At 51.2% G+C, this 21,373-nt stretch overlaps 9 protein-coding genes across 9 annotated transcripts; 5 read left to right on the forward strand and 4 right to left on the reverse strand.

Annotated features, from left to right (window-relative positions):
- Positions 1-105: 105 nt before the first annotated feature.
- Positions 106-1,645, reverse strand: ALG1 (mannosyltransferase; the record flags this gene model as incomplete). Its single annotated transcript, XM_056219818.1, has 2 exons — positions 106-1,238; positions 1,294-1,645. The coding sequence occupies 2 exons, from the start codon at positions 1,643-1,645 to the stop codon at positions 106-108; spliced, it is 1,485 nt and encodes a 494-aa protein (XP_056066945.1).
- Positions 1,646-2,462: 817 nt separating this feature from the next.
- Positions 2,463-4,914, forward strand: MSC2 (putative zinc transporter msc2; the record flags this gene model as incomplete). Its single annotated transcript, XM_056219819.1, has 3 exons — positions 2,463-2,476; positions 2,527-4,164; positions 4,215-4,914. 3 exons carry the CDS (start codon positions 2,463-2,465, stop codon positions 4,912-4,914), a joined length of 2,352 nt encoding a protein of 783 aa, XP_056066946.1.
- Positions 4,915-5,136: 222 nt separating this feature from the next.
- On the forward strand, positions 5,137-7,743 carry N0V89_011085 (uncharacterized protein; the record flags this gene model as incomplete). The annotated part of the gene is made up of 2 exons (XM_056219820.1): positions 5,137-5,178; positions 5,884-7,743. The coding sequence occupies 2 exons, from the start codon at positions 5,137-5,139 to the stop codon at positions 7,741-7,743; spliced, it is 1,902 nt and encodes a 633-aa protein (XP_056066947.1).
- A 375-nt stretch (positions 7,744-8,118) lies between these two features.
- On the reverse strand, positions 8,119-8,889 carry N0V89_011086 (uncharacterized protein; the record flags this gene model as incomplete). Its single annotated transcript, XM_056219821.1, has 1 exon — positions 8,119-8,889. One exon carries the CDS (start codon positions 8,887-8,889, stop codon positions 8,119-8,121), a length of 771 nt encoding a protein of 256 aa, XP_056066948.1.
- A 1,719-nt stretch (positions 8,890-10,608) lies between these two features.
- N0V89_011087 (uncharacterized protein) lies at positions 10,609-11,100 on the forward strand (the record flags this gene model as incomplete). The annotated part of the gene is made up of 2 exons (XM_056219822.1): positions 10,609-10,819; positions 10,865-11,100. 2 exons carry the CDS (start codon positions 10,609-10,611, stop codon positions 11,098-11,100), a joined length of 447 nt encoding a protein of 148 aa, XP_056066949.1.
- Positions 11,101-11,433: 333 nt separating this feature from the next.
- On the reverse strand, positions 11,434-12,525 carry N0V89_011088 (uncharacterized protein; the record flags this gene model as incomplete). The annotated part of the gene is made up of 3 exons (XM_056219823.1): positions 11,434-11,781; positions 11,838-12,421; positions 12,483-12,525. 3 exons carry the CDS (start codon positions 12,523-12,525, stop codon positions 11,434-11,436), a joined length of 975 nt encoding a protein of 324 aa, XP_056066950.1.
- Positions 12,526-13,590: 1,065 nt separating this feature from the next.
- Positions 13,591-14,130, reverse strand: N0V89_011089 (uncharacterized protein; the record flags this gene model as incomplete). The annotated part of the gene is made up of 1 exon (XM_056219824.1): positions 13,591-14,130. One exon carries the CDS (start codon positions 14,128-14,130, stop codon positions 13,591-13,593), a length of 540 nt encoding a protein of 179 aa, XP_056066951.1.
- A 771-nt stretch (positions 14,131-14,901) lies between these two features.
- N0V89_011090 (uncharacterized protein) lies at positions 14,902-16,907 on the forward strand (the record flags this gene model as incomplete). Its single annotated transcript, XM_056219825.1, has 4 exons — positions 14,902-15,169; positions 15,328-15,938; positions 16,122-16,478; positions 16,530-16,907. 4 exons carry the CDS (start codon positions 14,902-14,904, stop codon positions 16,905-16,907), a joined length of 1,614 nt encoding a protein of 537 aa, XP_056066952.1.
- An 822-nt stretch (positions 16,908-17,729) lies between these two features.
- Positions 17,730-18,278, forward strand: N0V89_011091 (uncharacterized protein; the record flags this gene model as incomplete). Its single annotated transcript, XM_056219826.1, has 1 exon — positions 17,730-18,278. The coding sequence occupies one exon, from the start codon at positions 17,730-17,732 to the stop codon at positions 18,276-18,278; it is 549 nt and encodes a 182-aa protein (XP_056066953.1).
- Between the last annotated feature and the right edge of the window lie 3,095 nt (positions 18,279-21,373).

The raw sequence follows: 21,373 nt of genomic DNA on the forward strand, positions 1-21,373 counted from the left end.
AACATGTGCAATTAAAATCTCTTCATCAAGAACGTGAGACCAAACACTGATTTTTGACCTTTCTCAGAGTAGTTAGACTATTGACGAGGCATTGTAGCATCTTTACTAGACGAGCTTAAACAGCTTCCCACCAACTCGATCCCACTCATCATCCCACCTGTTCTCACTTTCTTTCAGCGCACCCTTCTTCAGAGTCGGCAATAAGCTGTCTTTCTTGCCAAATAGATCCACCAACTGATCCGCCAACTGCTCTGAAGAATTGAAGCCCTTACCATTGGCGTCCTCTTTGACCAGTTCAGGCCACGCCTCAAAGTCACCCCATCCCACCACCGGCAACCCTGCACCAAACATATCTACCACCTTCATCGGGAGATCCACACCCGAAGACGAGGTGTGCAGCGAGACGCCCAAATCTGCGGCACCGAGGAGGGTAGCGTAGTCCTCGGGCGTAAGCCACGCCGTTTGAATAACCACATTCAGTAGCTTCTTCTCTTGGTTCATCTTCTGGACGAGGGAGAGGTAGTGTTCCTTCTGCGGCCCTTTACCCGTGATGATAGCCAGAATCTTCGGGAGGGACACTTGCGATGTTGCGCGCGCGGAGTAGGATTCCAGCGCGGCGAGCAGTAACGAGAAATCCTCGTCTGCAGTCCAGGAGGTGGACGAGACGATAAGCTTCCATGTGCCTTTCGAAAGGTCCGAAGCGTACTGTGCTGTCTCTGGTAGACGGGAGAGGAACCTTGAGCGTTCGGTTGTGCTGATGGGACGGAAGATAGCGGCGGGGCGATCGTGGAGTGCTTGTGCTGAGACGCCATAACTATCCTTCATCACTCTTGCCATGGCGTTTGTAACGGTGATATGCTGTGATGCAAGCCTCGAGAACAGGTTCTCGTATAAAGCGGAGATTTTGACCAGGGGGTGGGAAGCACCGAGTTTGAGCGCAAGAATAGAGTACCCAAAGTTGTGCCAGTCGATGACGAGCTCGGTGTTGCGAAGGAAAGAGATGATGGTTGCGACGGCGAGGGTGGGTATAGAAGGGGGGTTTTGCACGAGCATGTAGCGCGCTGGCTCGGAGGCGTAGCCGAGGGCGCGATAGAGGGTCCAGGCTTGGTGGAGGGCTTTGAGCGGGGCGAGAATGGGGAAGAGGAGTTTAGAACTGGAGCGTAGGAGGGAAGGGGCTAGATTTAGGGGGACGATGGTGATGAGGTCGCTGGAAGCCACGTCCGGATGGACTTCAGACTCTAGAGGGGACGTCAGTATAGGGCTCACCTTTCACAAGAAAAGGATTTGGCAGACCTTGGTAGCCGATCAGGTAGACCTTACCGCCATGTTTTGCAATGCTGATTGCATGATACTGCATGCGCGGTGATCGACCAATGTCCCCCAGAACCACTACCTGGGTTGTCCGCCCCGCCTTGAAGTCCACCTTTTTCTTCCCATCTTTCCTCTTCAGTTCCAGCTCCTCGCCCTTCTCATTTACAGCTCTCAACGGCTTGTCCTTGTAGGGGTCATATTGCGGGGGCAATGTAACCAGGATGATGGTGAATAGTGTGGAAAGGCCAAGTATTGCGTAGAGGACAATGTCGAACAGCCAGCTGCCCTTCTCGCTCAATAGGTCGTCATGGAAGATGTTGAATGCGTCGAACATGTCGACGCAACGCCAGCACGACGTGATGCTTGGTCGCACGTATTTACGTTGGCGCAGCGAAAGGTCACGTTTCTTATGAGTGGTGTGCGAGTCAGCCACATCACTAGGGACGCCACAGTTGCGGAGACGAGCAAGCGCCACCCAGCGGATCGCGCCTGCCAATCTCGGTGAGACCCCTGAGAGCGGCAGCCGCTATCGACGAAACATTCGAGACGCCGTACCGCTTTGCGATACCTCCACCTCCCCGCAATTCGATCTCGCTACCCGCGCTTTGTTGTTCCTGCTCTGATCGCATCGGATGCAACAATACAATCAGACACCAAAGAAACCACAAAGGCTCGGCCCTTTTGCCTAGTCGGATGCGCCCAGGCTGTCCTGCGGCGGACCCCCGAACGCGCTACACATGGCGTCTACGTATGCCTTGCCCACAAATCATGCGTCGCCCGCTCGAGGCCATGGACACTCTCGGTCGCACTACGCAACCGATCATTCTTCGCCTTGGAACGGCCAAATGGACGGCTTATCGCCTCCAAATGCACAAAGCCAGGCGGGGGGCAGCCATCGCCATGCCAGATCTGAAATGAACGGCCAATTGTACACGCAGGGACTATCTCCTTACGGGCAGGAGCATAATCAATCGCACGACCATGGTCATAGCCATTCGCTTTCCACCGAATCGACGTATACGTTGAAACCATTCATGAATGCGCGACCGAAGGGCAGACCGCGGGGCGAGTCGGACTTGGGGAGACCAGTAGGGGGAAAGAGTGCTGGTGGGAAGCATGTCTTCTCTCCAATTCATGAGCATCCGAATCCGATGCCTTCACAGTCGTACGCGGAAATCACTCGCAGATTCAGGAAATATGCTAACAGACAGCCAGGTCGTGGCTCGAACTCCCCGAAGCGCTCACAGCTCTCCTCGTGCCTCTGCCTTACGTCTTCGCATCGCTTGCTTACTTCAATGCTGTATCCCAGCATCGCAAGTTACCTACCAGTCTGGCGGACACGATGGTCGATTCTATCCCGTCCCCAAAAGACACCAATGGTGGACAGCTGCTGCACGCTTGTACTCTTTCGTCGGCAACGCTGCTGCTTGTGGGCATCATATCGAAGTTTCGTCTGACGACAGACGAGCCACTAGACAGGCGGAAGGCATACAATACTGCAGGCAAATCCGATAAGCCCAAATACCATGGCCCAACCTTGTTGTGGCGTGGTTTATTACACGGCTTAGGCATTTTGCTGCCCTTCTATGCTACTATGCAATTAGGAGGTGCAATGACGGCCCTCATTCTCCTAGCAACTTTTACAGCAGGTTTGGGTGGTCTTGATCAAAAGCCAGGAAAGCAATCAGCGTGGGAGAACACGAAGCGAACCTTGCGGACAAGGACAGCAACGTACAGCACTCTTTTACTCGCAGTGCTTGTGCATAGTTTCACCTCTACAGATACGCCCGGAGTAGTACTGGGTTTTATTGCGCTGACCATGTCCATATCTGCCGTTCCGCCACCTCTCCCCACCACGGCATGGTCCTTGGACACATCGCAAACCCAAAATGGTTGGAATACGCAGACATTGACCCGGGCAACTTTACCGAAACCATCGTCTCCTCTTGTCAGCACCACACTAGAAGCTGACCTAACTCTCGCAACCGGTCTGGTCTTGACTTGCTTCACTGTTATCTTTGCGCAATTCTCCTCGGCTGCACCTTCTTTGTCCCATTATGCACTTGTGTTTTCAACCCTTTCAATTGCATCAGCCACTGCAGCAGTATATCTTGCATCTCCCAGCGCTTTGCGCAGCCCCAGAAAGATTGGCTTAGCGATTGGCGGCCTGCTTTCGACATGTTTTGCGCAGTTTGAGCATCAAGCCTGGTACACCTTCGTTATCTTCATTATCGTTCTTGGAGCAGTCGCTTTCGACACACGGGCATCAGCTCCTTCTCAGACGTCATCACACGACCACTCGCACGCGAATCATCGGCATCCACACTCGCATGATCACGATCATCACCTTCATGGCAACCATTCCAGGATATCGGCTTTCATCATCGCACGCTGCGCCCCAGGCTCCATCATCCATAGCGTGATGATTGAGAAGGACTCACGACGCATTGCGTATTTTGGAGTACTTAACCTATCGTTCATGATGGTTCAATTCTTCTACGGTTATGTTAGTGGATCGCTGGGCCTACTCACGGACAGCATTCATATGCTTTTCGACTGCGCTGGTCTTGCGGTCGGCTTGGCAGCTGCAGTGATGAGTAAATGGCGTCCAAACGCCGCCTTTCCATACGGCTACGGAAAAGTTGACACACTTTCCGGATTTGCTAATGGCGTGTTCCTCTTGCTAGTCAGTGTGGAGATCATTTTTGATGCGTTTGAAAGGCTATGGGAAGGCCATGAGCTGCACAGGCTCAACGAGCTACTCATCGTCAGTGTGCTTGGCTTCTTGGTGAACATCGTGGGTTTAACAGCTTTCGGGCATGCCCATCACGGTCATGGGCATGATCACGGCCAGTAAGTCGTCGACGAGAATTCTAAAAGTGGATTGGACTAATGCGCAGCAGCGATCATGGAGACCACGGACACTCTCATTCCCACGATAACGAAAACATGCAGGGCATCTTCTTGCACATTCTTGCCGACGCTCTAGGTTCCGTCGCTGTTATCATTTCGACCCTTTTGACCAAGTATTACGGCTGGTCTGGCTGGGACCCCATCGCATCATGCATCATCGCAATTCTCATTTTCCTTTCCGCTATCCCCCTCGTTAAGAGCGCTGGCATGCGATTGATGCTCTCTTTGCCTGCAGATGTCGAATACGGTATTCGCAACACATTGCAGGAGCTCAGCTCTTTGAGAGGCGTGGTAGGCTATGCTGTGCCGAAGTTCTGGATCGAGGACGAGGGCGCGGCGCACGCTGAAGTGCACGCTCACGAGCATGAGAAATGCGATCACGATCATGGAAACGGGCATGCCCACTCGCACGGACACGATCACGATCACGATCATGATCATTCAGACCACCACGACCACACTCACGATCACGATCACGAGCACGAGCACGATCATGACCATGACCATGCGCCTCGCGGACAAAGGATCCTGGGTGCTATCCACATCATCGCTGCACGGGCTGCTGATGTTGAAGATGTTCGGGAACGTACAGAACAGTTTCTTAAAGGCAAAGGCATGCATGTGGTGTTGCATGTTGAGCGGGAGGGCGAAGGCAACTGCTGGTGCGGTGGCGGCAACAAGTCGAATTGAGTGTAATGGCCCTCATCATTCTAGCAGCATGTTATGTCGGCGTTGATGCCAGGCCGTTTTCCTTACGAACATACCTTTTTGCAGACATTGTCCAAAGCAGCGATAGGCGCATGTAATTATATAGAGTGGAAATTTCCTCCCTCCGCTTTGTCATGCCTGCAACGCATCTATAGAAAATAACATCTCAAAGGTATACTATGAAATGGTCAAATATCTTGTACCATGATGATCAACTACGTGCGGTGTCGTCTTACGCAGGTGAACGTACGAGTCATGCCCCACTTCGCGCCTGACTCGTGTCACTACAAAATCCACTTGGTTCAACCGAGCTTCCAACGCTCCATCTTCACGCTTGCGATCTACGGAAGTATGAAGTACGAGTTCATATCGTCCAAACGTAATAATAGATTGGGTACTAGGCTATGTCGGAAGTGACGACAATAGCATGCTGGCCGGCTTGCGTTGACGCGATCGACTGGAGCTATGATGGCATTATCGCGCTCGCAAGCGAGGAACAAGTTGAACTCCTGGTGAGTGAAGGAACGCGCATCAAACAATCTCAGATAGATGAGCTCCACCGCATGTTGTGGTAATATGTTGCTAACGTGTCATCAAGTTCCCACAAACAAAGTCCAAAGACAAAGAGCACGACTTCTCTTCCTGGCATCACATTCCGCTACCAGTCTCGTGGTTTACTGCAGCAGAGCTTCCGGAGAAAGAAGCCGCTCCTGTCCCTACTTATTCAATTGGCGAAGAGGTGTCTACTAGCGCACCCATATCGATATCTTGGTCGCCGCCGGGAATTGCGAAGCATCGGCGATGTGCTCTTGGCGTGTTGACATCGAGCTTGGTGTTGAGTGTTTGGGCGAGCGAGGGGAATGTCGACGATGGAACAAGCTGGAAGCGAAAGCTTGTAAGTCTTTTTGTGTCGACCCATGCGAGCCTCTGTACTGATAAAAGCTTTCCTAGATCATCAACGATGCGCTCGTGGAGTATTTCTCTGGTAACTTGAGCGACACAGAAAGTAGCCTCGCACATGAGACGTTGGAAAAGATGCGCCTCCGCGCTCGCATACGATCCTTTGCCTGGGCTCCTCCGCTTCCAAGTCTGGAACCTTCTGCTATCATCGGCACGCAAACTACGTGGGGCCAGCCCATCGTTGCTGTCGCCAACGATGACAATCATATCGCTTTCGTTGCTACTGATTCACCTACTACTACTCTGGGCGCCGAGGACGAGTGGTCTGGGGAAGTATTGAATCACTTCTCGATCACGCCTGACTCCGAGAATGTATTTGCGGAACCTGACACCTTCGACGAGATTATGCAACAGCAGCGACATATCTCCCAAATAGCGTGGAGCCCATGGACGGTTCAGGGTGACTGGTATCACTCTGTTCTGGTGTACGCCACGAATGAAGATGTGCGCGCCAGGGTCGTTACTTACAGTGGCGAGACTATTGGAATCGGGAACGATGAGCTCATCTATCCTGACATTAAGCTTCGATATGCCGGTCCGATGAAGTGGTCATCCAAAGTCGAGGATGGCAAAAACGTCACGCTAGCTCTCTTCACACTCTCAATTCTGGTTGTGTTGAAGATATCGGCTAGCGACGCGACGATCCTAGCTCGAACAGAGCACGATCTAGACGGCCGCTGGGACGAGATGAGCGCAGCAGCTTGGGACCATACAGCGGCTGATACAAGCATCCACTTTAGCTCACTGCAAGCGAAACGCAACCATACATCCCAACTCAAACACTCGAACGACTCCCTCAATGCCATTCCATCCCACCCTCACTGGCGCGAACAGCTCTGGGATGCCCAAGCCCTCTTCAGCGCTCAACATGAACTTCAGGGCTACGTCCGCACAAAAGTCTGGGGCTTGTCCGCGTCTCCGCTAGGTGACTTCATTGCAGCGTGCAGCACCATTCATCCGACGGACATGATAGAATATGGTCCGCCAAATGAACGGCGCGCTACGATCGCCATCTCTGGGCTACGACATTACGATAAAGATACGAAGCTCGAGATCCCAGTACAGAACTTCAGTGCCGAAGGCTTTGTCTTCACTCTCCGAAAATGGGTCGAGAGCGCAAGAGACGGCAGCGAGGCAACTCAAAGCATTATCGGTGAAGTAACGAACCAGCTGTTCGATATCCACTGGAAATCTTCGGCCGCTCAAAACTTAGACGAAGTCACATCATTATCTTCGATGGTCGACTTACGATCATTAACCATGCACATCAAACTTTCCTTCCTCCTCAAACCCCAAAATATAAAGGACCGCCTGCACATTTTGGTCTCCCAAGTCCTCGCACCTTCCCAACCCACGGTCCTCCCACGCACTCTCATTGCATATCGCCTCGCAAACTCCATTTCCAGTCTCCCGCCTGCACTCACCCGCGCCACACCCTTCTCGTCCGAAATCGCCGCGCACTACCGCAGTGTTGTCAATCTCATCAACGCCGCCATGGCAGAAGGGGATGTCGCACCAGCGCCAACAGAGCCTTGCGACACGTGCGACTTCTGCTCCGCCGACATACCACTGGAGGATCTAGAGACTGCAACGTGTCAGAACGGGCACGAGTTTTCGAGGTGCGGGCTCAGTTTTCTGGCGATTCAAAGGCCCAGGATTTCGAAGGCTTGCGCACTGTGCAAGACCCCGTATCTTAGCGATGAGTTTGTGTGGGTGCAGGAGGAGGGAAGGGAGAAGAGCATCGAACGGGCAGATAGTGAAGAGGGTAGAACGCAGCCTGTGTCGCTGGCTAGAGCGCTGTTTGCAGCTTGCGATGTATGCATTTATTGTGGGGGAAAGTTTACGGGGTAAGCAGCGTTGATCTGATGGGGGCGCTGGGAAGGTAGACTACCAGGCCATACAATCTGCATGCGTACAATGAAAGTCGAAGGTGAATCAGACGAATGCAGACGAACGCAGACCCGTTTATTCTGTAAGAAATCTATACCGAAAACAACCAGCGCGCCAGCCAGCAATACTAACTACCATCGTACAACCTCCCCTCGAAATGTCAGGCATTACTACCCTACCAATATCTCAACAACCCTCAGCCACAAATCACTCTTTCCTCCAGTAATCCGTATCCACTCCCGGAAGCATACTCGGATCGGTCTCATCAGGGCAAGAACAATTTTCGCAGCACCCGTCCGGCACGGTACCCATCACACCCAGGGGATCCAAGGTACCTTAAACTTGACGTTTTGGGAAGCCGCCATCTGGGGTAGCATAACGTTCAGGCGCTGGATTGGTGGGCACGACCACGGGCACTACGGGTGCTGGGAAACCGCCGTCAGGCTGAGTGTAGCGGCCTTGACGCTTTGCAAAGCCGCCATCTGGGGTAGCATAACGTTCAGGCGCTGGATTGGTGGGAATGACTACGGGCACTACGGGAGCTGGGAAACCGCCGTCAGGCTGAGTGTAGCGGCCTTGACGCTTTGCGAAGCCGCCATCTGGGGTAGCATAACGTTCAGGCGCTGGATTGGTGGGAATGACCACGGGCACTACGGGAGCTGGGAAACCACCGTCAGGCTGGGTGTAGCGGTCTTGACGCGTGGCAATAGACCAGGCGACTTCTTCAGTGGGCGCAGGTACAGCGGGCGCAACCCAAGCCTCAGAGGGCGCTGGCACATCGGGCGTAATCCAGGCTTCAGAAGGCGCAGGTACAGCGGGTGCAAGCCAAGCCTCAGAGCCGCCATCTGGGCTGTCAACCACCGGGGCAACGAAGCCGCCATCGGGCTGAGTATAGCGGTCCTGACGAGAGGCAATCGGTGGGGATAATGTGTTGTAGTCAACGGCTGGATCAGCCCACACATCTCCTCCATGGGAATCGGCTGGAAGAGCGCTTCCAACTAAGTTAAGGTTGGCACTCGCCGATGGCTCTTCCTCTTGGCGGGATATGATGGGTGCGGCCAGCGACATCGCAACAATGGGGGCGAGGAAAAGGATTCTGTAGTGCATGATTGTAAGGTGAATGAAGAGTAGAAGAGAAGAAGAGAAGGATAGTGTGGGTGAACTCCTGGTCTGATGGCTTGATGGATCGATAGTCAGTAGGATGATGGTCCATTTATGTTGAGAGGCATGAAAGCTTTGCCTCTGATCGCTTCAGTTCACTTCGTGCGAGACGGTCTTGAGGCTACCGGACATTGAGCATGTTCATGACGTCTGGAGACGTCTGCACTCAAACATTGTCTCACGCGGTTTGTAGTCGCCCTGCGCTCGTGTTCGACACATTTTAAGTATACACGGTATAGCACTACGTCAAAAATATAGATGCTGCGCTATTTATTTTGATACACACAGCGTAGCAATACCTCTGACGAAGCTTTATAGCGCTAATACAGTTCTTCCCGAGACAGTGCCCTCATATGCTCTATCACACGAACGTTTGGGGTACAAGGATCTCAATAAGGTTGATGGGCCGCCGTTCGGGCCGCCGATCATGCAACGCATCCTTCACGACCCACGGTCTAGACTCACACGCAGATGATGTGCTGACACGAGACACCATGAGCCCTCATTGGCGGAATACCTGGCACATACAAAGGGAACGACAGCGGAATGACTGCGCTTGTCGCAACGAACTCCGATTGAACACTTGTGAAGGGTTTTCGTACGAAACTCGTATTTCAGTCCCATTTCATACAAGCGCAGAGCACCCATGCATTTCAGCCTTGCAGCCTTGCATCGGTGATACCATAAAATTCTCCGAGAACACCCAACAAGTGGACTTTGGTATTTCCTGTGGTTGACATTGTGTTAATCACCGTGGGCGCGGGTAGGGTGCCTTGCGCCCGTTGAAACGTCGCTTGATTTGTGAATGTCCGAACTTCTTCATCATCATACGCCCGCGCGGATATGAGCCAGCCAACCTGACATTGCAGGATAGTAAGACAAGACTGATCCGTTTTCTGAACAGGCTGGGCACATGTAAGGCCAAGTTCGTGGTCAGCGAGTTGCACCTTGATCGGTTTTTTGAGCATACATGGCTTACGACAAAAAAATGTATCGGACTTTCCACACAATAAAAGCACGCCCCGAGGTTTGCTATATGTTACAAATGCTTTCGAAGGCTCTTTGACCTTATGAACGGTTGATCGGTTTTCTCACTTCGGTTGGCAACCTACGTAAGACAACATCAAGTTTACTTCAGCTGTGTCTACGCATAAAGGCATCATCACTCACATGTACCTCACCAAACAGCTCGCTTCAGACAATGTCGCCACTTAGGAACACCTGCATAGCCGCAATATGACAATCACTCTGTGGAAGTGAAGTCCATACCTTGCTGTCGCAATATTGGAATAGCCCCAAGCTGGTTAGTGTGTGCCTGAGTAGATGGAAATTTTTCGATGCAACTTTAATACAGCAGATATATGAGATGCCGGAGTTGGAACGTGCGGATCGAGATAATCGTAGATAGCGAATAGACGAGAGATATTCCGGAGTCGGACACTACATCTTTATGAAGTTGCTTCTGAGCATATCATGTAAGTTCGCAGTCCAGATCTTCAGTAGCAAGCAAAACTCTTGTGATCTGTACACGTGGTCGCAAGCTTGTTGTAGCAACAAAGGTCCTTTTCCTACATATATATAGTGAGCTTAGTCCCATTGTGCTTCAACATAAATAGAAATTGCCCACTACACGCGGCTGAACACAGTACCATTGCTATTTCTACAATGTCATACAATCCGTTCACACAGCAAGCCCAGCAACAAGCCCAGCAACAGGCACAACAAGCCCAGCAACAGGCACAACAAGCCCAGCAACAGGCACAACAAGCCCAGCAACAGGCACAACAGGCACAACAGCAGGCACAATATCAATTCATGCAGGAAGCTCATTTCACCCAACATCGTATCCGCGAACAGCTAGAGAGCCAAATTATCAGTACGTTCTCCTTCTCCTTGTTAGACGTCATGCTAAGCAATTCAGTTACCGCCCAAGCTCACAACGGTCGCGGCAGTCGCTACGACACCTACTCGGTGCAAATTGCGCGCGCACCCGAACGTGAAGACCCCAACTACAAAGCCGTACTCATTGGGTATCTCATAGAAGACTACATTGACTGGGAAATCATCCTGATCACCGAATGCTACCACACAAGTGAGCTTGAGGCGATTGAGAACCTGTCAGGCATGATGCAGTGCCTTTTCCACATGGATTTATAAAAATTGGGCTTCCAACTTAGTGTCCGTTACAGCAGCACTTACCAGGATGGGTCTATGTCTGATGTCGAGTAGAGGGTTTGAGGCGAAGGATGGGACTGAGATTTGGGTATTCATGGATCATGCGGGGAAGAGTACCCGGTGCATGAGAGGGTATCAGGAATGGTAGTTATGCAATGAAGAAAACAGGGGGGAAAAAATCGAGAGACGTTATCCTAAGGTACCCCCTTAAAGAAACGTAAATTGGTGGAAAGCTACGCAAGATACATTTCATCAATGAGTGGATCTACACCCTATCCACCGCTACAAAAGATGTCTACGTGAAGTACAGTCAGGCTATATCGGCACTTCCTTGAGATCTTCGTGGATCTGAGCAAGGATGCTGGGCTGCTTTGCTTTGAAACCCAGTGCAGCAGCGCGGTCGCCTTTGATAAGCATATTCGCGGCCACGAGGTGCTTGACCTCCCCTTCTCCAGCCTCTTCAAAAGGTACTGCTTTCGGCTCAGAGCTTGGAAGTAGACCCCTCGCGTGCATCACTTTCGCCAGCTCGGTCGCCATATCCTTCCACTGGACCCTACTCGTCTCGAGCATGTAGTATCGGCTGTATGCCGTGCCTTCGGCAGGTCCCTCCGCAGCACGTTCGGTGATTTTGATGAGGAAATCGACTAGGTCGAGAACGTGGCACTGCAAGTAGGTTTAGTACAGTTCAGATATATCGCTCAGTTGTGGGTATCACATACAGTGCTCAGTACGGCGGTGCCGTCCCCAACATACGGGACATAACCTAGGGGTTTGGCATTGCTGGTGAGCAGCATGTAGCCAATGCCCTTAGTGGGTGCTGAAATGGAGGCGCCTCCATAGACAACGGAAGGGCAGACAATGTATGTATCAATATCGCTACCAGCTTCAAGCACGGGGACATCGGACTGGCCATTGAACATTTCTTTGTGAATAGCCTTGATGTCCTCTTCCTTCGCATCGTTCCAGACTTTGCTTTCCGAGTTGAACTTGCCAGAGGTTCCGAAATCAATGAAGTTACCGGCACCGCTGATATGAATCAGTTTACCCTTCGTGGCGGGATTCTTTTCTTTTTGACCCGCGATAATCGCAGCAACGGGATCTTCGGTGAAAGAGTTGCCGGCATTGACGACGATGTCATTCTCTTTGCTGATCTTTTTGATCTTCTCAGCGTCGCTGAAGTCGCCCACAATGATGTTGTCTGCTCCGAGGCTGGCTTTGAGTTCGGCCTCCGGCTTAGAGCTGCGTACATAGGCGGTTACAGGCCAATCCGGATGTGCTTGCTTGAGAGCCCTTACGTAGGGTGCTAAGTGTGTCAAGTCAGTGTCAAGCTCAGATGATGCGACAATAATGGTGGGTTGTCGTACCGCCGACAAAGCCGGTTGCGCCAAAAACGACTACAGATGGCATTTTGGTTTTTTTTGATGAGTCAAGCTGTTGTTTTTAGATTGAGTATCGACAAGATCAATGGAAGAAGTTGTTGGTGGCTGTAATTGCAAAAGTAGATATGAGTTGACGGGTGGTGAACATGATTGTAGGATAACAGCATTGGTATTTGTATACGAGGATTTGCGTGTGTCCGACCCAGCTTGCGGAGTGAATGCATGTTCATTGATGTAGATACTTCCTAAGCCGCTTCGCTACGACTCCGCTCGACTAATTCGAAGTAAAACTTTACGTTCAAAGGTGGAGCACACTTAGAAATCAGGACAAGCTCGCAGCTGAGTAATTCGTCAGTAGATTCGCACATCTGCAGAGCAGTCAGCAGCCTAGGTCACCTCGCTCCATTATCTTGCTTCTGGAAAGTAAAGTTAACTAGCACGGGGAGGAAAGAAGCTCATTGGTGCTACAACGCATATCTTTGCGCTAACCTAACTAGTGATCTTACTAATGGTGTGTCAAGCCGCCTAGCGGCTCATGCGATTTTGTTGAGACATGATTCCCGCAGCGAGCGGAGTGACGAGCTCGGTTTATTAATTGTCGTGCGCATTGAACGTGAAAACCGTCTATGATACGAATAACTTCTCACCGTGCATGCTATGATGCTATCTAGCAACCATACTGCTGTAACAGGACAGCCTATTTGAGCGTGCTTTAAGACGAACTTCTCTTGCGACGAGGATTTGTGGCTCCATTGAGACGCGCACTGCTATCGTGCTGGCGATGAACCCGGCATAATTCTGCGATCACATATAGATCGTACCGAGGGCAAGAGGGGTTGGCGCGGATCAAGTGTGCCACTGTGATGTCGAGGAAATTGTGTGGAAGATGGAGCCGCCGAAGCAGGTGAAGTGCAAGCCTTCACGGACGACCGAAGCCTCGTCAATTTCGTGGGATCGTGGTCTAGTTGAAGCTGTTGATGCGACCACGGGAGTTGAGTAAACTCAACTACTGTAGGTGTATGGTTGTTGGAGACGGCTAAATCCATCTTTGCCAGTTTCCCTCCTCGCGTCAAAGTCCCACCACTTCAACTCATCACCCTTCGAAGTCGTACACCATCTTGACTTTGAGTTCTTTTCCTTGGTCATTCTTCACTCTTGCGCGTCTCGTATGCTTTCTCTCCCCATCGACAATCTCAAACCCCCACAGATGGTCAGCTTCCCACTTTCCATTGGCTGCTTTACCTTGCGCATGCATTATTTTCCCCTCACTATCGCCCTCAATCCATTCACCGTCTCCGATCTCCAACCTTTTCGCTTGTTCACCGCCCAACCATCGGCTCCGACCTTGTACCTCTCCGAATAGAGGATCGTTGTTGCTGCGCCATTCCCAGTCAAGGATGTATTTTTCTGTTGTGCCGGGGATCTTTCCCGCGGTCACGGACTGCACAGCCTCAATGTGTTGCGGGTCTGGTTGTGTGATGCTCTGATGGACAGATGCAGCCGAGGCGGCTTTCCGAATGAGTATGTTGACTCCTTGGAGCGCTAAAATCTGGATGAAGTCATCTGACGATGCTTTGTTGAGCGTCCATTTCCCGGAGAGGGATTGGAGTGTCTTCTCAGAAGGAGCTGCCATGGTAGTTGACGACTGCTTTACTGAGTGCTTCGAAATCGGAAGACGTCCGGAATCTATTGCGCTTGAGATTTGGTTTACACAGATGATGTCGTCATCGTTTACGCGCAGTCACAATTCGCGCTTAAGGAAGACGCGCAACACTTCACTCATACCAACTAAATCGAATCATGTGTAGTAACTCCGGGTTCCTGGTAGAGCTTTTAAGCTCACCAATGTAGGTTACTTAGCCGTAAGGGCAAGGGTAATGATCCCTCACTCGAAAGGTATTGCCAAACGGTTATGCTAGCGCATCCTTCGTTGTAAAACACCGCGTCAGGCAGACTCAACCAGGTTGCGTCAACCCGAAATCAGTATCTGCGGCCAGATTTTCGTAAGCCTATTGCGACTTTCAATTATGTTTTCTTCAATTCTCTGGTGATGAACCGCGCTGCCGCTCGAGGGAGTGGTTTGCAAGGCAGATTGCTACCATCGTAGCCCATACATTAAGATGCCAGCCGAATCTGCAATGCTATGCGTCAATCCTTAGGTCAAGTGGCTTTTCTCTCTCTTCCTTGCTTCATCTCAGACTTGGACACGCAAGGAGCATCAAGGATGCGATTCAACTTTACAATTTTCGCTGCAGCAGCAGCGACCGCCGTCGCACTAGCCGTACCACACGACTATGTGGTTCACGAAAAGCATCCCGCTCCTAGGGAGCGCGCTCGACGCTTAGAGCCTCACATACGCCTGCCAATGAGAATTGGTCTGAAGGCTAATAAGAAGGCCACACAAATGGCCGAGAAGTGGCTCATGGACGTATCGCATCCCGAATCTATACATTATGGCAAGCATTGGTCCCAAGAACAAGTCATCTCTGCGTTCGCTCCAACGGAAGATACCCTAAGCGCGGTTTCTGAATGGCTTGTTGAGTCGGGTGGCATTGCTAAGGAACGCATCACTCACACGGACAACAAGGCCTGGCTTGCATTCGATGCCACAATTGAAGAGGCAGAGATATTGCTGATGACGGAGTATCACGAGACTCATGATAAAGAGAGGAGTACAGTGAGCTGTGATCAATATCACCTGCCAAGTCACTTACTTGAGCATATTGACTACGTGAGTCCTGGTATTAAAGGTGTCCCAATGAAAGTGGAAAGGTATGTAGAACCAGTAGATTCCATTCATCGGAAGAGTATCTGCTGATACCACTCAGAGCGAACAACGACAAGAGAGCGTCGAAAAAAAGCGCCTTAAGCGAACTATCTCGGCAAACCTCTGAACCTACTCTGGATCCACGAGCAAATACCGATCCCTTGGATACGTGCGATCAGATGATTACACACGATTGCATCCGTGCTCTGTACAATATCCCTTCGCCAGACCCCGAAGCGGGGGTGAGTCCCAACAATACTATGGGTATCTTCCTACTCTCCAGCGCATACGCTCAAGGAGACCTTGATCTGTTCTTCTCAAACTTTACGCCCTATATTGCTAACGGAACTGCACCGATCTTGAAATCGATCAATGGTGGTGTGGCACCGGTCGACATTCTGCATGCCGGATCGGAAGCCGACATGGACCTCGAATTAGCTATCCCCCTTGTCTACCCGCAAGAGGTTGTTGCCTATCAGATCGACGATGACTACTGGGCAGCAAAGCAAGTGAACGAGGGTGGGATGTTCAACACATTCCTGGATGCTATTGATGGGAGTTATTGCACGTACGAAGCATATGGTGAAACAGGTGATAATCCAGACTTCGATCCTGTATACCCAAACAGTAATGAGGGTGGATATAAAGGCGAACGCATGTGTGGTATCTACAAGGTGAGTCCTAATAAACTCAGAAAGATTGACCCATTGTCATACTAATACTCCAGCCCACAAACGTGATCTCAGTCTCGTACATGAAGTCTGAAGCCGAGCTTCCAGCAGCTTATCAAAAGCGTCAGGCAAGCACTCCTCTACTCCTCTCGGTTACGACTTTGCGATCTAATCACCACAAAACAGTGCGACGAATGGCTAAAGCTTGGGTTGCAAGGCGTCTCCGTGTTTATCGCATCAGGCGATAACGGTGTTGGTGACCTCCCTAAGCCCGACGCACCGAATGGCTGTCTCCGCAACGACACAGTCTTCTCACCTGGGCATCCTAATACCTGCCCCTGGTTGACCAGTGTCGGCGCCACCAAAGTCTATCCCGGAAAGACCGTCTACGACCCAGAGAGTGCTGCATACAATCCTGAGTACTATTACCCGTATTCGTCTGGCGGCGGCTTTTCAAATGTGTTTGGAATCCCAGACTATCAGTCGAAGGACGTTGCGAATTACCTCAAGAATAATGACCCGGGTTACGATTACTATTTTGATGTAAGAGGTCTGCCCCATTATCATAACGTTAACACTGATTGAATGCTACAGGGCAATTGGCAAAATAGCACCGGAGTCTACAACCGCAATGGACGGGGCTTTCCCGATGTCTCCGCGAACGGCGACAACACAGCCGCCGTCTACAACGGTGCTCTTCGCCTCACAGGCGGTACATCTGCTGCGACTCCTATTTTCGCCTCCGTGATCAATCTCATCAATGAGGAGCGCATCAAGGCCGGGAAAGGACCTGTAGGGTTTATCAATCCTGTTCTGTATGCGCATCCCGAAGTGCTGAATGACATCACGAACGGAACGAATCCGGGCTGCGGGACTGATGGATTTGCCGCATCGAAAGGCTGGGATCCCGCGACGGGACTAGGGACGCCGAATTATCCTAAGATGTTGGAGTTGTTTATGAGTCTACCTTGAAAGGGCGATGACTTGGCGGTCAAGGGACTAGAACATATATCCTAACTGTTCGGAGATGTCAACCTCACTTGAGTAATGAATAGAGAGCATCTTTGATCTTGCTTCTACAAAACCCCGGGTGTCTGGAAGAGTGTGCGTATCTGATATCTTCCTGTTACGATAACGCTGCAGCTGCGACCATAGCTCGGAAAAACGCTATGCACAGTGTAGCTCAGAAGGACATAACTCTATGTGCGCATTTTTTGCTGCTGCACCCGCGAATTTCAGATAGATCTGGCAAGTCCATGAAAGACTTCAGTCGCAAAGTTCACGAACTGAACCATTGATGTTGCTGCACTGAGGGCGCTGAAGGGGTCCATGGAACGGGAAAGATATAATATTTGACTACGACATTATAGGAACGAAGCATGACGCTTGTGCCTTAGGCTCCAAAGTTGGAATACCGCGCCGGCCAAATTGGAGTAGAGCGATGGGAGCTGGGCGACAGGCGGTTTGGACCGCGGCGTGGGGCATGGCATGCGGGGTGTGATTCGCCTGCATGATCCATTGTTTGGACCTCTTGTGCTTCGATACACAGCCGTAACATTCCCGCGGTATCAGTGCCCTCCAAGCGAATGAGCTCTGTGCGCTGAGCCTGGTAGCCGCTGTTACAAGATTAAAGGCGCGTGCTATGACATAAATCCAATTCCCCAAATCTCACTAGTGCGTACAAACGCACTGTGGCATACCGAGTATCGCTTCACAACCATCCACTTATCCAATTCCATTACCGGCCGCAGTTGTCCCATTCAAAGTTCGACAGCAACTCCTCCATCTTGAAGCATGGCGACGACTATGCATCCTTCCATTGCGCCAGGAGATCATAAAGCGTTTATGGAATACGCCGTTGCTCAGGCTCGCCTTTCACCACCAGGACCTGACAAGTTTTGTGTTGGCGCAGTGCTAGTCGATGGTGACACTGGTGTGATCCTCTCGACGGGTTATTCGATCGAACTCCCCGGCTACATGGAGGGCGACATGGGTAGCACACACGCCGAACAATGCTGTTTCATCAAGGTCGCCCAAGCCAACGGTCTGTCAGCTGTTCGCGCCGAAGAGCGGTTCATCGACTTGCTTCCTGCGAACACGGTCTTGTATACCACGATGGAGCCTTGCAATTCTAGGCTGAGTGGCAATCGCACCTGTTGCGATAGGATTGTGGCCTTGAAGGAGAAGCTGAAGACCGTGTATGTGGGTATCCAGGAGCCGAATACATTCATTGTAGACAATGATGGGAAGCGGCGACTCGAGGCTGAGGGCATCAAATTCGAGATGGTCGAGGAGACCCACGATCTTTGCTATGAGGCAGCTATGAATGGTCATAAGAAGTAGGACGCATGATGAGAAACTTAGCCGGAGACACAGCAGCCAGGTAATCAAAGTATAGGAATGGGAAACAGTACTCTTTATTGGTGATAATTCAATGAAAGAAGCCGACAGATAGGCGACGCGAAAGTACAGTAACACATTCGTGATACGACATAGATGAGGTCTGCATTGTCGTATGTGGCTGTTCCATGCCGCTTAGAACATATGAAAGGGTGAATATGTTTGAATACCCCAAGCCCAGGCGCGTAGAGACTGGGGTTGAAAGGTGTCTAGTCTATTAGCGTGTCGTGTTCATGCGGCGGTACCACCCTCCCTGCTTAGAAGCGGGCCTTCCACTTTCTCTGCGCTCTGTACTAGGTGGACCTGACGTTCAATTGCTACGCCATGAACTACGAGGGCGCTCCAGGATTGGATTTCGGCGAAGGCAATATTCAGATTGACCCCAGTGTTGCGAAAGGTTTGCGCTTGTGCAATTACTGAAAATTTCGTCCGCTTACCAAACTTCAGCTCTGCCACACCGTACCGCGCCAAGGGGTATTTTTGAGATGAATACAGCATGGTGTCGGCTTTTAGGTATATGCTACGTATTTCTCTGTTTCCATAGCCAGCGGGTGCTCCACAGGGTTCCAGCATCAACTCAACTCCGTAGAGCTCAAACTGACATGCATCGCCAAGATGATATCCTGCGTGCCAGATGGAGGGGTCCGCCAAATTGAAGACACTGTCTCAAGCGTTAAAACTATCACCTCGAGGCGGTCATTGCACGTGCAAGCAGTAAGCAGTTCAGCTCCGCACTGATGGTGAGCTTGTAGGAAGAAGAGTCCGATGTGCAGCACATCGTTCCAGGTAACGCGCGCTCGCGTCTGCATGTCGACTCTCTTCCTGCAAGATCTTCGCATCTCGCCACCATTTCCAGAATCTGTGGCTCAAGCCCATAGCAGACGAGGAAATCATTCTGTAAAGCAATCGGATGGGACGTTGCAGGAGAACGTCGAGCAAAATGAAACTGGGATGTCGAGGTGTAAAAAGAATCTGAACAACAGTCAACGGGAAGCTGTCAGGTTCGGGGACACCTAAAAGACACCTGATCGCTAAGCCGAAAGTCCCCATCCCTAGTATGTGGAAGACGATCAGATCCGCTGCGGTTCCAAGAACTGTGGGAGCCAAACACCTAGGAGTCTCGTTCTGTGAGGGTTCGGAGCTCGAGACTGTGAGAGGGTAGCTGATGCAATCTCTGCTCTCCTCGAAATCCTGATCCTGGTTCGCTTCGCAGATCAACTTGAAGATTGCACTATATGGAAGTGGGAATTCCCGTCCCTGATTTATCCAGTACATCCGATAGAACTCGCATTCGGAAACAACGAGAAAAGATAGAGCGAAATGTATCGCGCAAGCTTGGACGTCTGCACCGAGGTTCGCATCATCGGCGGTGACGGCAAGAAACGTTTGGATCCAGGTTGCGACTTCGCCGAAGAAGGGCAGGAGCAGTGCGAGTTGTATTGTGTATAGTGCATGCGGACATTCCGTGGTGGACCCTTGGATACAGCACCGAAAATTGTTGACGTAATGCTCCAAAGCGAAGAATATTTGCCATGGACCATACGGGGCGAATAAGAACCATAGTACTGTCAGCAAAGCACCAGCGCTCGCGGGAGGTTTGAATTGAAAGATCGCCACAGATATAAGCGAGACGATGCAGTATGTGACGAAGCGAGTCTTCCTGGGTGTTTCCGGCTTGCGAGACATAGTCGGATAAAGGCCCCTTCTAAACTTCCTGAGCTCTGGATGGGGACAGACCCGTGAGAGAGACCGACGACTTTAAGATTAAGTGCGACGAGAAAACGCTCTAAAAGCGCCACAATCAACCTCGGTGTCCTTACGCAGAGGATCAGTCGTCCCAAAACATGTGTGTGGGCTGAAGCAGTCTTTCTGTCCGAGCGCGCGAACGGTCCTAGTTCGACGTGCGATTGTATCGAGGATGTCGCATGTCGCGCGCGGTACGTCTGCAGTTTTTGATGAAGGTGGACAGAAGATGTGAAGGTGAGAGATTCTCGCTGAGCGGGAAGATTGATAGAGAGACATTGACTCCGCTGCCAGCGACGCCCAACCGACATTCCATGGAATTTGATGCGTACGGAGTGGACGTTGGGACTTCGTGGGCCGGCACCCGCTAGCTGAGGACCCAGGGTACTCGTAAAAAGAGGCCGAACGTCGATTTGCAACGAGCGGCGGGTGACTCGACGTCTCTTTCTTCACCTCTGGTAACGAACACCACAATGCAAAGTCGATGCGTACCAGTACTTCAGAATGTTGGGAAGTAGTTATATTCTGGTACCCCCCTATGGTCCTTCCACGAGAATTAAATTACGGATCACGACATCCCTCTAGGGTAGATCTTAGTCTTCCATCTTGAGCCACGTATGATAGTCATGCACCGCCAGTCCTCCATACCACATCTCATGAGGCTGTCTCTTTCTTAGTCCATGACCGCCCTCCAAGCAGCTCATATCGTCTCGAAGTTTGCGACCTCCCATGCCATGATAACTGATATGTCTTCCTTCCTCACTCGGTACCGTTTCAACCGCAAGATAGATACCCTCTCTTCTCTTCTGACACCTCCAACACGCCATAAGCGCCTCGCCCGAAACATCCATCAGGCCTTGCGGGCTGTTCCTGTACGTCATAAAAACCGCTCCGTCCAGTACGTTCATCATGACCAGGTCGAGTCTCTCATGGCTGTCCGGGTATTGCAGTGTATGCAGCCAGAACGGTAGGTCAGCTGCAACTGGTAGCGGAGGATGTTGAGCAGAAGCCCAATTCTTCAGGTAGTAGACGCAGCTGATCCATTGTCTGATGAGGTCAGGTTGACTAGGACCGCGCCACTCCTCCAATTGCCAAGGCTCAACGTCGAGATGCAGACCTTTGATCAATAATTGCACATCGTGCGCGTAGCGTTGTTGATAATCCTCCAACCAACGGAGACGGATTTGCAAGCTTTCGTGGCTGTGCGTATTATATATCCAGGCAGGATCGCCCATCAGTGCCTCGACTGCGATGCCGTTGCACTTGCTCGTGAATTTTGCCCAAGCTGGAGGGGG

Source organism: Didymosphaeria variabile (genome assembly GCF_027946475.1).
Source record: "Didymosphaeria variabile strain IMI 356815 chromosome Unknown scaffold_8, whole genome shotgun sequence".
Taxonomy (NCBI): Eukaryota; Fungi; Ascomycota; class Dothideomycetes; order Pleosporales; family Didymosphaeriaceae; genus Didymosphaeria; species Didymosphaeria variabile.